This window comes from Annulohypoxylon maeteangense, assembly GCF_022496945.1.
Source record: "Annulohypoxylon maeteangense strain CBS 123835 unplaced genomic scaffold GGS22scaffold_3, whole genome shotgun sequence".
Taxonomy (NCBI): domain Eukaryota; kingdom Fungi; phylum Ascomycota; class Sordariomycetes; order Xylariales; family Hypoxylaceae; genus Annulohypoxylon; species Annulohypoxylon maeteangense.
Window position 1 is genome coordinate 1,149,429 of NW_025953250.1, and position 16,080 is coordinate 1,165,508.

Consider the following 16,080-nt stretch of genomic DNA (forward strand, 5'->3'; position numbering starts at 1 on the left):
CCAGCTTGTGAGAGTATCTTTTTCTTTTGAGATTTGTTCTCAAAATGGATTCGAAAATATCCGAGAAGAATGAGGCCTCGGTCGCTAAGAGCCCAGTTGACATCGAGCATGGAACTGGCCTCGACTTACCAAAACAAAATGCACTACAGCGTCTAATCCACCGGCGAAATGATCTCAATCAGCTGGGTAAAGATATGCTACAGGAGTCGCTTCAATATGATAGAGCCCAACTTGAAGCAGACGCCGTTAAAGTTCGATGGAAGCTAGATCTTCTGGTGCTTCCAATGGTATGTCGATCGAAGCCAATACTCCTTATTTAGCAAGATTTGATTCTAACAGAAACTGTTTCGCGAAGATGATGACCACATATATGTTGTCGTTCCTCGATAAGCAAACGTACGGTTCGCCCTATTATTCGTTCGTGGTGGGCTCTGGTACTGATGATTTCTAGTCTGAACTACTCCAATGCATACGGTTTGCAGCACGATACAAAAATGACGGGCGATGATTACTCGTGGGTTGCTTCCGCATTGTACTTTGGCTGGCTCTGCGGAGCTTGGCCGTGGAATATGTTGCTACAGCGCATTGCCATTGGGAAATTAGTGGGCAGTATGCTGTTCGTCTGGGGAATCGTGTGCATGCTGCAAGCCACTGTGTTCAATTTCAGTGGCTTTTTTGCCGTTCGCTTCTTTTTAGGCCTGCTCGAGGCCTGTATCTCACCTGCATGGGTTCTCCTAACTTCGATGCTTTGGACGAGAAAGGAGCAGACGATGCGTAGCTCCATTTGGCTGTGCACGAATGGTGTCTCAAATATCCTAGGGTCGCTTTTGGCTTATGCTTCGGGCTCAGCTGAAGGATTATCGATAGCTCAATGGAAGCTGATCTTCTTGGTAAGTCTCCCCCTTCGAATTTCTAATACTATAACAGGAGCTAACCGAAGATATGTGCAGATCGTCGGCACCCTTACCTTCATATGGGGCTTCGTTATCATACTTTACCTTCCCGACGGACCGCATAACGCGAAGATGTTAACGGAGTACGAACGTGTCGTTGCTGTTTGGCGCGTCTCCGAAAACCAGATCGGTCTAAAGGATTCGACAATCAGACCATACCAGATTAAAGAGGCCGTATTAGATGGGAAATGTTACTTATTATGGATGACATCAATAGCACTAGGGCTACTCAATGGCGCTGTGACCAACTTCATGTCGTCTATCATCAAGGGCTTTAATTTTGACGCACTTAGGGCATCTTTGCTTCAAGCTCCCGGAGGAGGGTTCGAAATCATCTTCTGTCTTTTGATAGGACGACTCTCGCAACTTCCTAACATGGTCGGTATCTCGATTATGGTCGGTTGCTTACCTGGTATGGCTGGACTCATCGGTATCCTGACTATTGGCATCGAGCACCGGTATGCGCTTGTTGCTATGTGCTGGCTGCAGAATGTAGTTGGCTCGCCTATTATACTGAATTGGACAGTACCCGGGCTCAACATAGCTGGGCATACTAAGAGAAGTGTTGTTATGGGTATCTATTTTTTCTGCTTCGTCGTCGGAAAGTAAGTTCAGCCGCAGAAGTGCAGAGATCTATGATACGATGGCATCGACTAACCATAATAAATTTAGCATTATTGGCCCGCACCTCTTTCTATCCAGCGAAGTACCGAGATATCCAACGGCGATCAAGGGGTTACTCGGCACGTATTGTGCTGCGATCGCACTCCAAGGGTTGTACACTCTCTGGTGTTGGGTTGATAACCGACAGCGCGACAAATTGGGCCAACATGTCGAGGTAGAGGAAGAGCTGTTGGAGGGTTTTGACGATTTAACGGACAAGCAGAATAAGCATTTTAGGTACAGGCTCTAGGTTTAAGTCGTAGTATTTCTCGGATAGTCGTGCTATTATTATTTGCACGAGGGAATTAGATACGATAGGCGCACAAATTAGTCAAGTACAATAAACTCTTTACCATTGGAAGTTTGAAACAATCTGCTCCGGTAAGAAAAGCAACTGCCCTCGCTGCCTCGGTAACCCTAGCTGAGGTAATCACGGATGTCCCCACTCTACCCGAGAGCCCCACATCGAAGCTACAAAACCCCAGCTCTCAATCCTGGAATTGATTCTTCCTTTCTATTTTGTCAAACTTACCTTGAGAAACCAACGCGAGCTCAAGAATTCGCGTGGGTAAGGCGGGTAGCCTGCATTGCACATCGTGGAGCTGCTTACCTTTCGGCGATGCCTCTGGCATTTCGATTCTTGTAATTTTTGCTGTCTTTTTTCCACATCGCATTGCGCATTTTCGTTACGCTCATCGCTGCTTGTGGTGACGTGAGGAAGATGTACCGACCTCAACTCTGCGACGATTCACGACCGAGATTATAAACGTCCGAATATCCTCTCATTAAGATAATGGTCTATTATCACCTAGGTTCTAGAAAGGTAGGTATTCACTGATACTGGTCACATTTATTACCTCGCTAAGCGTATGAAGGAGGGGTCCTGCGTCGTCTAACTGAGACTGTTCGAGTATACCAAATTCCCTACTTTGATCTAGGTCAAGTAAACATATATTCAAATGCGGAACATGAGCTTCTACCGCATCTCTCAGCCCTCTACGCGAGATACGTTCGTCCAATATGGATTGATGCTAGATCATCCCACGATAGCTTCACTTTACGTACCTGCCCCACCAAGTCCGTACCCGCAGTGGGGTAGCCCATTGCAAGCTATTCATTGGCCAATCGAGAAAATAACTTAACTCCGAGCTCGAGGTCACCAACATTTCAGCACCTAGAAGTAGCTACTTTGTGTTACCTAGCAAGTATGACTAATAATGTGTTCTTTCCTATAATTCCAAGCTTGTCATCTTATATCACTCACGAAAATGAAATAAACTAAAACCTTCTAGATCTCGAAAGACTTCGTATTAACTACGTCTTAAGCTCTAGTCTCGCCTCGTCTGAAGATATATCCGACGAGCTCGGCTTTATACTCCACCAGCTACGAATAGCTCGAATCGTCCCATCCAAACAGGTTTTAAACGAAATTTCTTCCTCTCTCTGCCCTTTGAGAACTTTCCCTCGCTCATCGAATTTGAGAAAACAATCGAAATCATGGACGAGTCTTTACCAAACGCCACAGAGGTCGCCCCGGAGAAAGAAGGCCTCCTCAAACGAATCTTAGAGGAGCTCGGCCTTGTCTCTATGTATGCCTCCTCGCGAGACGTTAAGCTACTATGTCTTCAACGCTTCGTTCGTATGTTCGCGTATGGAATCTCGACACTTATTTTGGTCGCGTACCTGGACGCTCTCGAGATCCGCAAGACAGAGATTGGCCTCTTCATGACTTTGACCTTGGTTGGCGATACCTGTCTCAGCTTCTTTCTCACGTTGTTCGCCGACGCGTTGGGTCGGAGGGCTATTCTTGCGTTCGGTGCCATTCTAATGAGCGCTAGCGGAGTTGTATTTGCGTTGTTTGGGACGTATTGGGTGCTTCTAATTGCTGCTGTCATTGGTGTCATCAGTCCAAGGTATGAAATCAACTTACACTGCTATATATCTGCGAGGTACTAACATGAATCCCCATAAAGCGGCAATGAGATCGGACCCTTCCGGGCCATCGAAGAAAGCATTGTTGCCCAGCTTACCGATCCTAAGAAGCGAAGCGACGTCTATGCCTGGTACAGTCTCTTGGGACTTGTAGGTACGGCATGTGGCTGCATGGTTTGCGGGTGGATTCTTCAATACCTTACCGGAACTCTCCAATGGGATTTCATTCGATCATATCGCGCTATTTACGTTGGATATGCGATCCTTGGTCTAGTGAAGCTTACCTTAACAGTCCTCTTGAGCTACTCTGTGGAATCGGAGAAGAAGCAGCTCCAGCGTCGCCAGAGAGACGACGAGACAAGGCCGCTTCTGGAAAGCAATGCGGAGTCTACTCCTGCGCCTAAGCGCGGGCTGCGTTATTTGCTCCCAGACGTCAGCAAAGAGAGTGTCCCCGTGGTTATCACGCTGTGCCTTCTCTTCGCCCTGGACTCGTTTGGATCTGGGCTAGCTCCACTGTAAGTGATAGACCACCAGATTTTATAAGATTTCGGCTAAATATTGTCAGATCATGGATCACATATTATTTCAAATATCAGTTCAACATCGAAGAAGGGAAACTAGGCTCGATCTTCTTCGTCACCCAGATACTCGCTGGAGCTTCCATGATTGTTGCCTCTTCTCTGGCTAAGAGGTTTGGTAACGTGAACGTACGTCGAAACCCATACCTCTCTATTACTACCATTTTAGTATACAATTAACACTCCATCAGACAATGGTATTCACACACCTCCCCTCACAAGTCTTCCGCGCCCTCATCGGTATCCCTAGCGATCTACACCTCGCTTTGGTCTTCCTCGTCCTCAACTCCAGTACGCAATCTATGGACAGCGGACCCCGCTCCGCATTCCTGGCCACCATCGTGCTACCCAGAGAGCGGACGGCGGTCATGGGCACAGTAAATGTAGTGAAAACCACAGCCCAGAGCCTAGGACCAATCCTGACCGGGTTCCTGGTTGATCGAAACCTGTTCTGGGTATCCTTCGTCGCATCGGGATGTCTAAAGATCGCGTACGACATAGGCCTACTCGCGTTTTTCAAGGAGAAAGAGAGGGAGAGGGAACGGGCCGAGAGGCTTAGGATCCAAGGAGACGATGAGTAATGGTGCAGAGGTGTGGGTTGGCGTACAAATATGTTGATGTAAGACGCTTATTAAGTGAGGACCTTGCTGGCCGGTGGCGTAGAGTGAATATCTTGAAAATAACCCCCAACTTACATATATACCCTTCTCTCTCCATATATCATTTCTATTTCGCTTAAATTGTCACTCGATTCATCGAAGTCTACAATTCTATTCGTTGAGCTTTCTCTGACATGGCTTCTGCTATATTCGCTAGCTCTTTAGTTCATCTTAAGTGCAGCCAACATCACGCCTTAAGTCTCTTTGATAGGACTACCTGTCGCGAAATTATAAATTCGGTAAGTACCTACCTACCTACCTATCCATCACATCCCATAACCGACTTTAGAAATTCTCCTGATTAGTAAAGCGCTCGTTCTGCACGACCTCAACCCAGTATCCATCAGGATCAAGCAAGAACGCGACATTCTTCATCCGACCATCCGTAAGCCTCTTCTTCCAGTTAACATTCAACGTCTCGAACCTCGAACACGCCGCATCGAGATTATCGACCGAAACGCCTATCCTCTATTAGCTCCGATTCTTGCCGCCCCTCTCCCAAGAAATTGCCAGATACTAGGTACTCACAGATATGTCCGAAGCCCTGGGGCTCCGCGTTCCCATCATGATACTTAAACGACTCGTCCTTCTCCGTCCCATAATTCCACGTCAGCTCCAACAACCCCTCATAATCAGCTGTGAACCCATCTTCAGGAACACCTTTTGTCCCGGGATACCCGAGGAAATACAGGTTGAACTTAGCAGCGGGCTGCTCGACGGTGCGGAACAGGCTCATGCCTAGGACGTCCTGGTACCACTTAAGGCTCTTCTCGGCGTCCTTGACGCGGATCATCGTGTGGTTCTATCGCGAGCTCGAGTTAGCGCCACGGTCACGTACAATCCTGTACTATCGATATAAAGACGAAGGAGAGAGAAAAACACACCATCCGATACGTCCCAACATCCGTCTCCCGCCCCTCCTCCTCGGGGTCCTCCGCGCCCTTACTCCCCCTCCTCAAACTAACAACCTCAACCCAATACCCATCCGGGTCCAACACAAACGCAATATGTTTCATCCGTCCATCCTGGAGTTTTTTCTGGAACCTATACCCGGCGTCCTCGATCCTCTTACACGCGGCCTGTATATGATCCACGGAAATACACACGTGGCCGAAACCACGATGGGGCTCCGCGTTGCCGTTGTTGATCTTGTAGTTCGGGTCGTCCTCCGTGCCGTAGTTGTGCGTCAGCTCCACGAGCCCTTGCCGGTCGAACGTGCTGTTCCCGTGAGAGTGCGCGGCCGGCCCGTCGTATCCCAGGAAGTAGAGGTCGAATTTTGCTTCCGGGAATTGGAGGTGTTTGACTAGGCTCATGCCTAGGAATTCGTAGAACTTGACTGTATAGATACATACTCATGTTTAGTCCTGTGCATCCTGGTTAGATGTGGTTAAGGTGAGACTATACCGGATGCTTTAGGGTCCTTCACTCTCAGCCTATGGTTATCGTGCTATGTTAAGCAATCTTCTCATTTATATAAGTTTATAAGTATAATGAGGTCGTGGTCTTACATAGAGTGGTTGAACTTATAGTTATTAGTGTTCGTAGTCGTCGCCATGGTTGCGAATGTGCGCCAAGCACCTATACTCATAGAGTCAGGTTCCACTACATCATCCAACCCAAACAGCTAGCCGAAAAGGACAAGAGAAACGGCCTACCAGTGAATCGCGTAGATGGACGTAGTATAGATGATCGATATGGTATCCTATAGAAGGTACGGAGACACGACATATGAATTGACATGAATTGACAGGTTTCACTAATTGAAAGACATCTATATCTGCTTGATAAAAGACAATATCTTGCTTGGTAATGACGTTCATCGCAGCTACCCCGCCAAGCCCCGCACCCGAGTTGGAGACCTGGAAGCCTTGGGTCGGCCGAGTGACCGGGCTCAAGAGGTACTCAAGTACCTATCTAGTGTACCTGTACTCTGTAGAATTCACTTTTCACCCAAGATCAAGAAAACATTAATTTTGTTAGGTTAGATGTCTATATACAATACGCACAATCTTCGTAAATAGAAATACATCTCATCTATTGCTCCGTTTATGAAAGCCCTATATACCTAGGTACCTATGCTCTGTAACCCTACTACCGCAGAAACCACCAAACTTCTAGTGGATAACGCACTTCTTTTTTTCGACCTGACCCTCACCACTTACTATACTATACACTGACGAAGACAAAGAAAATCGCCGAAATGACTACCTAGTGTCTATAATAAGAACACTGCTTCGGAAAAATGAAATTAAGTGCTGTTGATAGCACTGCACACTCCGGCCACAATGCCAGGGGGTATTGGAAAGTGTCGAGCAATCGAACGTAGAATCGTGAAGCGTTACGCGCCCATGCGCGCAGCTTATCCGCCCATCAAGGGTGGAATGCGAATGAGAACCCTTGTATTTATGTCGACCCAACCACACTGCTCAGCTTACCGACAACCCAGTCAGTGTTAAAGTATTGGCTAGGAGTGACGAAGAATGCTAAGGCGATGATGATGTAGAGGGCCATCAACTAAATCAAAATTAGTAACATTATTCGAAAAAGGAGAAATTGGTGACGTTACCATTGCGCCCTCAAGGTAATTGGATTTTCCGTCTTGAACCGTATAGATCACGACCAGCACAGCCAATGCGAATGACACAGTTTCAACTATATTGTATTAGCGGCACGGACAATGAGAAAAGGACATAATTAGATATACGCACAAGTCTCGAAATGAAGATCCATCTCTCTGTCCATAACCCATCCAAGGACGACGAGGAATGGCGTTACGAACAGGGCGATCTGGATACTGGAGCCGATAGCAACTCCCATAGCCTGTGTAACTTATTAGTTGCGACTCGGTGGAATTTCTAAGAATAACCCTTACAAGATCCATCTTGTTCTTAACCGCTACAACGACAGCAGTAACGTGCTCCGCTGCATTGCCCACGATCGGAATTAGAATAAGACCGATGAAGCTTCGACTAATTTGCGCGCGTTCCACTAGCGCATCGATGCTTTCTACAAGATAGTCGGCGCAGATAGAGACCAGGACAGTTGTGACGATGAGGACGGCGGCGGCGGAATACGGGCTCATGTGAACTTCCTCCTCTTCGCAGGAATCCTGGACTGCCGGTCGCACATTTGCAGCCGAAGCTTCTGCAGGTAGCTGGGATTCGTTCTGTGTCGATTCCGACTCGATCACACCCGACTCAGCGCTAAAGAGCTTATGATGCGTTCTCAGCTGGAAAAATAGATATAAAACGTAGAGAAATAGTAGAATAATAGCGGTGCCGCGAGAGAGTGAAAGTACGATATCGTTGCGCTCGCCGTCGTCGCCTTTGTCGCTATCGTTGATAATCATGAATAACTAAAATTCTTAGCACTAAATTCCGCCAAGATCGTATAATTAGAAACAAAATACTTACGGTTCCGGGGAGAATCATGGAAGCAGCAGACAGGGTCATCAAAGAAGCGGTTGTCTGGGCAGTGATGGTCTGGAAGCTTTGTTCCTGACCATGACCCTCGTCGTCCCTCATGTTGGCGATACCACCAAAGAAGAAGCACATGCCCATGACGAGGAGTAGATTCGATAGGATCGAACCAATCATGGACGACTTTACGACCTCTATCTGTCTGTCTCTTAATGCGATTATGCTAACCTGCAGGGAAGGTAAGTCAATAAAACAGATCATGCATGTCATTGCGGGTTGGGGGCCGTCCTACGATCAACTCCACCGCATTGCCGAAAGTAGCGTTGAGCAATCCACCAAGAGCCTCGCCCAACTTTGCGGATATTTCCTCGGTCGCAAATGACAATACGGCGGCTAAAGGAATAATGGCGAAAAAGTTTATGACGAAGACGGCGACGGGGTCCCATCCTGTCTGACCAGCGATAATACCGATCGGTACGGCGACGAGGAGAATATTGACCGGACCTATCAAAATCGAATTTAGTACATTGGCAATCCCTACCTTCGTGCCGATATGCGGTTTATGGATACGTACTGCTCAATAAAGTGGCCTTAGTGATGTGCCATACGTGCGCTGGATACTTCACCCATGGCTTCGGATTGTCGGCACCTGGGGTGTAGTGCGAATTGAATAAGAACTCCCACATGTCGCTGTGTCCGTGTCCATGCCCGTTCTGGCTAATACTTCCATTTCCATTTCCATTGCCATTTCCTATTAAAGGCGTACCTTCGTGCGCTTCTCCATTCTCGTGATGGCCATGACTACTAACCGTCAAGCCCGTTACCGTCTTGCGGATTTGATCGTGAAAGCTGGGTAAATTGACTAAATCGCGAGCCATCGTTGCGCGTCATCGTTAGCCAACAAAAATAACCTGAAAGTCCGGTCGTCCGTCGATGTATATCGGTGGCGACAAAACACCACATGCCCTACGGGACGTAGCGAACACCAAAAAAGGGACGAGATCTAAAGAGAAAATGGAGAGGAATTGGGATGGGAAAAAGGGTTCTGACTAATAATCGGGCATGCAATTGGGTAAATGTATGTATAGGTTGGTATAGATGTGGTATATCGAAAGGAGATCCAGCCCGAAGAAAGAAGATGTCATCTGTACTTACACACCATTGGGACTCAATTGGGTTTCCCCCGAAAGCAACGAACTGAAAAAAAATATAATGTGCAGAAATTGAGGCGCAGACGGCCGAGAGCTAGCTACCAGGACCTGAGTCTTTGTTTTTTTTTCTTTTCCGCCCTCTCGAAAAGGGAGATGAGACTTAAGGGGGGGTTACTAAAATGCTAAAATCAAAACAACGTTTCTAGGCGGAATACAGTTCGGGCGAGTCGTGATCACCGTGATCATCACAGCCAGGTAGCTTCGCTTGTCCTGCGTCTTGGACTCTTGGTATGTATTGGCATGTATTAGTGTTGAATGAAGGTAATGAGAGATCCTAGAATCGCCAAGGCGCGGCTATTCGAACTTAGGTCTTTTCTCGCAAGTCTAAGACGGATTAGTTAGATATATCTCTTCTTTGTTGATAGTCCAAGTCGCAATATGTTGACGTCGTTTGTTCTGAAATGTACCTATGTAGGACCTAGGTCATGAAGCTAATTAAGCTGACCTTAATACAGCTATGTACTCCACCTAGACACGGTGAAGAGAGTGTACAGTACTAGGGAGGTAGCAGACCTCCCATACCTTGCAGCAAAACGTGGCGGCAGCTCGAAGGGTGCACAGGGATCCAGAAAAGCAGGGGCTTGTGGGATGATGGGATGGTCTTACAGGGAAGCTAAGCACGAAAGCACGACTTTCTAGCTCCAACTGTCCGGACAAGGTACCCCGAGCTCGACAGAGAAACGAATCAAACGATCTGAGTCGACCCAAGTCAGAGGTCGATCCTTAAATTGGGTGCACTTGGGACTGAGAAAAATAAATTCATCCATACGATAAATGGAATTTCCCCGAGCCATCCGAAGCAGAAGAGGGAATAAAGAGCGACCTAGGAACGATCTCGGACCGGTACCTAGTAATAAATATCTAAGATACCCAATTGGTCTTTAAATGCAAATATCTATACCAATGGCTTCCACAAAGTATTCGGGCGCCGCCAATTAACGGACAATCTACCTTGTATGCAGTACATATGTAGAAAGAGGGAGCGCCAAGAGTGTGGCTATGTTGAAAATGTTGTGAAACTTGCAAGTTTCCATGAAACAGTCCGATAGTGACGGATAAAGATGGAGGCCTCCCAGTCACGCACTGTATGAACCAAGAAGCCAATTACATTCGGAACTAGATCTAGATAAGCATATTCCTGGGATTAGTATCGATAAATCCCGCCTTGCCTGCTTGCGTAAGTTACACGGCAGCGGTAGCAGCAGTACTAGGTATTAGCATCATGTTAAGAAAACGTGGGGTCTGAACGGAGTTAGGACGTCATCCGTATATCCCACTCTTCATCCTGCTCTGTATGTACGTCTGCCAAAAAAACAGGGCTATGTATAAGCCAAGCTCTACCAAGAAATACCTAGGTGGCCATGACACGTTCATTTCCATCTTAATCGCCATAGGCTGTCCGTAAGGCTCAAAAGCTCAAACTATCGAATCGACTATTGCGCCCGGTCGATGTAAACGCGGCGTGAAAATATGAAATCAACTCTGTTCGTAGGCTAGAGAGGTATGTATACAAGTAGGTACTAGGTACTCTAGGTATTTCGAGCCAGATCCATATTCCTTGATCTAGCCTTAATCATTATTCATGTTCAATAAATTATTAAATCGGCCTTCAGCGTCTGCATTATATCCAGTCTTCTTGCTCGGCTGTTCAGTAAGCAACCCACCTCTCATAAAAGCCGGCCAGGCTCGCCTACCTATCACATGAAGGCTTGGAACTAGTCAGTTTACCTGCGGTTGGAAATGATAATCAATGTGGACTTACCTGCGCAGTACCCCAGATACCACGTCAACGAAGCGCCCCCATCTAACCATGAGGAATCGAAGTCCTTCTGCGTAAAGAATTTCCATGCGGTTTGAGGGTCGACCGTAGCCAGGTTAGCGTAAAGAATTCCCTTCCATCCTCCTTCAACATTGTCGGCTCGTCCATTATCAAAGTACGTCGCCCACTCTTGTTTAACGAACTTAGCGGGTCGAGTGAGCTTCGTGCTGGGTAAGAGCGGTATCATATGAATGCCTTGGATGTACTCAATATTCGATCCAAAGTACGTCGTATGATCGCACTTATTCTCGAAAAGAATACCAGCAACCTTGTTTCCGACAAAATCCGGAGGCTGTACCTTGTTGTCTTCTGTATAGAGGTAATATCGGCTGAGAGAACGAGCGATGACGGCTAGCATCAGATTACCCCTATAATTTACAATATGTTAGTTTCTATGGGAATAGTTGTTGGCCGTATACTATTACCGGGCCTCCATATTGGAATCCTTGATTGTCTTTCCCCACATCTTGATAGCATAGGCGTGCATCGCATCTTCCGAACTTGATTCTTGGTCCTGTGAGACGAGCTCAGTATCAGTGAATCACGATAGTAAGTCATTGGAACTGCTGACCTTTCCATCGGCCGTCTCGAATAGACCATGAGCCCAGCTGTGACCATGATACCAATCGAAATTACGGAATATTGGAAAATATTTGTCCGAGGGAGAAGGATTGGCGATATCTCTGACCATCGTATTTACAAAGTCGACATTTTCTTTGGTAAGCCAACCAGGGTCAAGGTAGCCGATGATGGCGGCGGCATAGATGAAATAGCCGTAATGAAAATGGTGATCATTGTAGAAAGTGTTACCAAAGTCCGCGCCGTTATTTCCTGTCTTGTAGGTTGCCGAAGAGACCAACCCTCCCCAAGCAGCTTCCAACGTCAGTTAAACCCAAATATCTACAAATTGGCTGGCTTACATTCGTAGTACAGCGGAAATTGTTGCCTGTTTGTTACAAATCGACTAAAGGCGACTTTCAATTTCTTCAGACCAGTCTGACTCAACGTCGTGTTCTTGAGCAAGTCATTGGCCGTGTAACAAATTCCGGCAAATTTCGCCAGAGCCTATCCTATCTGTCAGCTATCAAACAATCCTTAGATGTGGGATAACGACTGCATTATGTTAAATCATACCTTTCCGCCAAAATACATAGAGTTTTGATCCGACTGCTGTGATACATCCTGAGCGGTCTCATTAACCGCAATTGGACTGATCTGACTGATTGCCGATTCGCTGAGAGTTTTCTTCTCGCCGTCGACGGGATCCCAAGGAGCGAACCCCATCGAAATGGGCATATTCGGTTCAACCATTGTCCACGAATCCGCAACAACCCCTACTGCCATTCCCTTGGTTGTGGTCTGCAGCTTTGCCGGAGTCATACTTTTATATGTAGCATCATCAAAAGCGTCATAATGATGAGGCAAGGCGTACATCAGTAATTTCGCGCTCGAGAGTCCTCCTTTTTTGTAGGTGAATTTATATGTGCCCTTGGACCCGGAAATGGAGCCAGAAAGTGTTACATTGATCGGATATGCCCCAGATGCAGTATCAATTATTTTTTCAGCATTACCTGGATCCTTTGCGACCTGGACAATACCATTGAAAGGTTTCTCAGCCTTAGCCAGTTTGTTGTTGACTACAGTGAGGTCGAATGTGTCACCCTTTTCCGAATAGGCGTACACATGCCACACTTTACCGTTTTCGAGATATAAGGTGTACTTGGTCACACCATCCTTGGGTCCCTTGATCGATTTCGTAACCGTTTTGAAGTAAATACCAGTGGTGATAACCGGCGTCCCTCCTTTGTAGATAGCCGTGACAAACCCCATGCCTTGCACCAGTGGGAATGTGACTATTGGCGTCGCTTTGGAGTCGACTTGTAGGTTGACATTGGCTGATTGCGAGGAAAGACTATCGGTTGTCAAAGTAGTCTGTGGTCCTAGTTCCTGCGCGGAGAGACACAGGGACTGAATACCAAGGGGGTTAAGAAAATATCTAGCGGCACCTGTCTCGTTTGACACTTCGCCGTAGGTAATCTGGTCTGCTTCGGTATGTGAAATCGCTAACCCCCAGCTGGACGAGGCCCCTTGGCCCTGCGACCAAACTACTGAGTACGGATGCACATATGTAGGCGAGACCTGTTTACCAAGGAAGAAGTTGGCGTAGAATTTATTCGTGCCTATAGGCGCCGGTCCATTTATCCCTGTTCGGGCAACCGGATGGTCTTTTCGAACCGGGAAAGACGCCGGAGGGGCGTTTGTTGCAATTGGCGTGCCGAAGATGTCTTTTGGCAGAGGCATAGTGGTATTTGCCGGGTTAGACTCGGGTCCGGACGGTTCCAGAATAGGGGTTATGCTCGGTGGTGTTCCTCCTATGGTGGAATTTGTATCTGGTTCCGAGGAATTTGCGACAATACGGAAGGGCCGAAAATCTTTGTGGTGATGATCCTGACTTGCTGGTACAGGGGAGTAATTATCCTGCAACGTTTGTCTAGCGCGTTTGCCTTGCCGATATGACCGGATCTCGCTATTCGAAGCCCAAAGCCAGGCCGTCAGGCCAGGGGAGACCTGAAGTAATGTCAGCATCCAAAGCAACCGCATGACCAATCCAGAGAAATAAATAGGGGTCGAAGAGGAGGTATTCTTGGTGATTTTATCATGAGACTCTATCGCAAGGTCTTCAACAGCAACCGTTACTCAGCGTAGAATGTTTCAGGTATCGTGATATCGTAACTTCGTCAAGGAGCATTGAAACAGGAAAGTTGTATAGCAAAGTGTATAGCGAGGTGTATCATAAAAATATTGAAATCATAGACAAGATTCACATTCGAGGGTTGAAACCCAATCCTTCAAACCCGAGCCTAATAAGTAGTGGGCAGGTTGGATGTTTTCTTGACTGACATGATGGATGGCTTGAGTAGATCGTGATACTGAAGAATGGAATCGGTGTACCAGACGACGGTTGACTCAGAATTGCCAACGTTATGTGACGTGTGTAGTCCATGTCATGGGCTGAGGAATGGGTTGTCTTGAAAAGGGGTTAAAGGGTCCTACCTATATGATGGGTTTGAGCAAACGAAGGAGTCTAGAAGAGTCACTGGAATGAGACTCGAGAATTGCGGAACGTCGCGACTGGAGAACGAGACAAGCCTAGTATTATATGAAATAATTATGTCGGCTGTAGAAGAACAAGAGTGGATTAATCGGTCTTAGGTAGGTAGAGTCTAGATCTAGGTCTGTTAGGTATAAGGTGTTGATGGAGAGAATAGAGAGTATTATGGATGGCCGCGTCAGACAACTTGGAACAAGTTTAGCTACTTGATTCTATGAACCGATGACAAATCATAGAAAGTAGCCTCGTAGCTGCCTCAAGTAGACGTATGCTGCGAGCTGGAAAGAGCAATGTCTCTTTACAACCTGACTTTGGAAATCACCGTGTGCAAAGAATAAACAGCTTGTACAACGTGCACTTATGAGCCACCAATTGCCGGCGAGCTCAATTTTGATGAGACCCACTTATATACTTTAGCATGTTAGATTGCTAAGACCTTCCTGATGACAGTAAGGAGTGTCTGGTCAAGATACATAATAAGGTTGTTTCAACATTGACATGTATCTATGGATATGATAAAAGCGAAAAGAATCTCGAAGGAGGGTATCACAGTCCTTGCTACCAGACCTAGTACCTGCGGTATGGTAGTTGTAACAACTTGCCAAGCCTTTCCAAACACTCTGTCATCAGAAACATTTTCTATGAGCTTAGAGATAACATGTCCATCTACAAAACAAGTAGAGCTCAATGTTATGTGGTATACCTCTATAACCCCAACGCATCGTATTGGCCACCGGTGTTGGCATCCTTGACTTCTGGCTTACTCAGAGGTTCTTGCTTCGTAGGCTTGCTTTTTGTAGGTTCATTCCTAACCGCGAGTTCGTTATTATGGACACTCTTGTCTAGAGTGTACCCATTCTCTCTCTTTTTCTTTTTCTTGCGCTCTTCGGCATCCACATCGGCCATGTGCTGTTTCTTACACCGGCGTACCTCTTTCCTCTCTAGCACCCAAGGCCTGCTGAGAACTTCGTTTCGAAATTCGTGGATCTTGTTCCAAAACTGGACCTCTTGATTTGTCGACCTGACTCTCTGTAGCTTCTGAATCTTGATCTTTTTTTGATCTCTAAATATCATCGTGCTTCCCTTAGCCTCGACGACCATGCCAACATCAATATCCAAAAGAGGATCTGGAGCAGGGGTTACGGCATTCGTTCCATAGCCTACGCTATTCTGGCGATTATCATCGGCCGGCTTCGAGATCTTGATAGAGCAATCGATACATTCACCGGTGCTGTCATCAATCGTATAGATTCGGTTGCCATAGAATTCGTCTATCGCAACTACGACCCCAACGATTCGAACCCAGCGAATAGGGTGGTTAAGGGAGAAAAAAACATTGTCGGCTTTGATATGGTAAGCTAAGTCGCATATATTATGGGATCGCATATGTGAGTACCTTCAAATCCAGGTCGACATTCAAGTCCATGGATGTCGATAGCGCGCAGAGGACACCATTTGTTTATTGTTGGTGATAGATGGAAGCAATATGCGGGATAATACACAAGCGGTTCTGCGCTTGTCATCGCATTTTGGTGGTTGACTGTTAAAGAGCAATGCTTGCAAGCCTGCTGGGTTGGTGGTGTCTTAAAAAAGTTGAAGTTCCAAGGTTAGCATTAAGCAAAGTGACGCGACGGACGCGGAAAGCTTCAGGGCACTGATAAGCTAAGATATGCCCCACTTATTGTATAGGGCTGCCTGCTCGGGTGGTATCCATGGAATACCTACGTAGGTACC

General features: G+C 46.7%; 6 protein-coding genes across 6 annotated transcripts; 2 read left to right on the forward strand and 4 right to left on the reverse strand.

The window, feature by feature from the left end:
• Positions 1-44: 44 nt before the first annotated feature.
• Positions 45-1,866, forward strand: GGS22DRAFT_185405 (MFS general substrate transporter; the record flags this gene model as incomplete). The annotated part of the gene is made up of 5 exons (XM_047964319.1): positions 45-287; positions 356-396; positions 452-890; positions 951-1,558; positions 1,626-1,866. The coding sequence occupies 5 exons, from the start codon at positions 45-47 to the stop codon at positions 1,864-1,866; spliced, it is 1,572 nt and encodes a 523-aa protein (XP_047821856.1).
• Positions 1,867-3,113: 1,247 nt separating this feature from the next.
• On the forward strand, positions 3,114-4,707 carry GGS22DRAFT_185406 (MFS general substrate transporter; the record flags this gene model as incomplete). The annotated part of the gene is made up of 4 exons (XM_047964320.1): positions 3,114-3,529; positions 3,590-4,063; positions 4,114-4,255; positions 4,318-4,707. 4 exons carry the CDS (start codon positions 3,114-3,116, stop codon positions 4,705-4,707), a joined length of 1,422 nt encoding a protein of 473 aa, XP_047821857.1.
• A 453-nt stretch (positions 4,708-5,160) lies between these two features.
• On the reverse strand, positions 5,161-6,558 carry GGS22DRAFT_92418 (lactoylglutathione lyase). The gene is made up of 5 exons (XM_047968422.1): positions 6,441-6,558; positions 6,294-6,363; positions 6,190-6,218; positions 5,670-6,121; positions 5,161-5,587 (listed from the first exon to the last, which is right to left on the reverse strand). The coding sequence occupies exons 1-5, from the start codon at positions 6,523-6,525 to the stop codon at positions 5,231-5,233; spliced, it is 993 nt and encodes a 330-aa protein (XP_047821858.1). The 5' UTR covers positions 6,526-6,558; the 3' UTR covers positions 5,161-5,230.
• A 183-nt stretch (positions 6,559-6,741) lies between these two features.
• GGS22DRAFT_92460 (Calcium/proton exchanger) lies at positions 6,742-9,566 on the reverse strand. The gene is made up of 7 exons (XM_047968424.1): positions 8,779-9,566; positions 8,497-8,708; positions 8,199-8,432; positions 7,658-8,140; positions 7,494-7,605; positions 7,352-7,437; positions 6,742-7,299 (listed from the first exon to the last, which is right to left on the reverse strand). Exons 1-7 carry the CDS (start codon positions 9,080-9,082, stop codon positions 7,189-7,191), a joined length of 1,542 nt encoding a protein of 513 aa, XP_047821859.1. The 5' UTR covers positions 9,083-9,566; the 3' UTR covers positions 6,742-7,188.
• Positions 9,567-11,112: 1,546 nt separating this feature from the next.
• GGS22DRAFT_185408 (glycoside hydrolase family 81 protein) lies at positions 11,113-13,835 on the reverse strand (the record flags this gene model as incomplete). Its single annotated transcript, XM_047964321.1, has 6 exons — positions 11,113-11,123; positions 11,178-11,602; positions 11,660-11,748; positions 11,806-12,107; positions 12,155-12,299; positions 12,369-13,835. 6 exons carry the CDS (start codon positions 13,833-13,835, stop codon positions 11,113-11,115), a joined length of 2,439 nt encoding a protein of 812 aa, XP_047821860.1.
• A 939-nt stretch (positions 13,836-14,774) lies between these two features.
• GGS22DRAFT_92495 (uncharacterized protein) lies at positions 14,775-15,939 on the reverse strand. The gene is made up of 2 exons (XM_047968425.1): positions 15,743-15,939; positions 14,775-15,689 (listed from the first exon to the last, which is right to left on the reverse strand). The coding sequence occupies exons 1-2, from the start codon at positions 15,867-15,869 to the stop codon at positions 15,052-15,054; spliced, it is 765 nt and encodes a 254-aa protein (XP_047821861.1). The 5' UTR covers positions 15,870-15,939; the 3' UTR covers positions 14,775-15,051.
• Between the last annotated feature and the right edge of the window lie 141 nt (positions 15,940-16,080).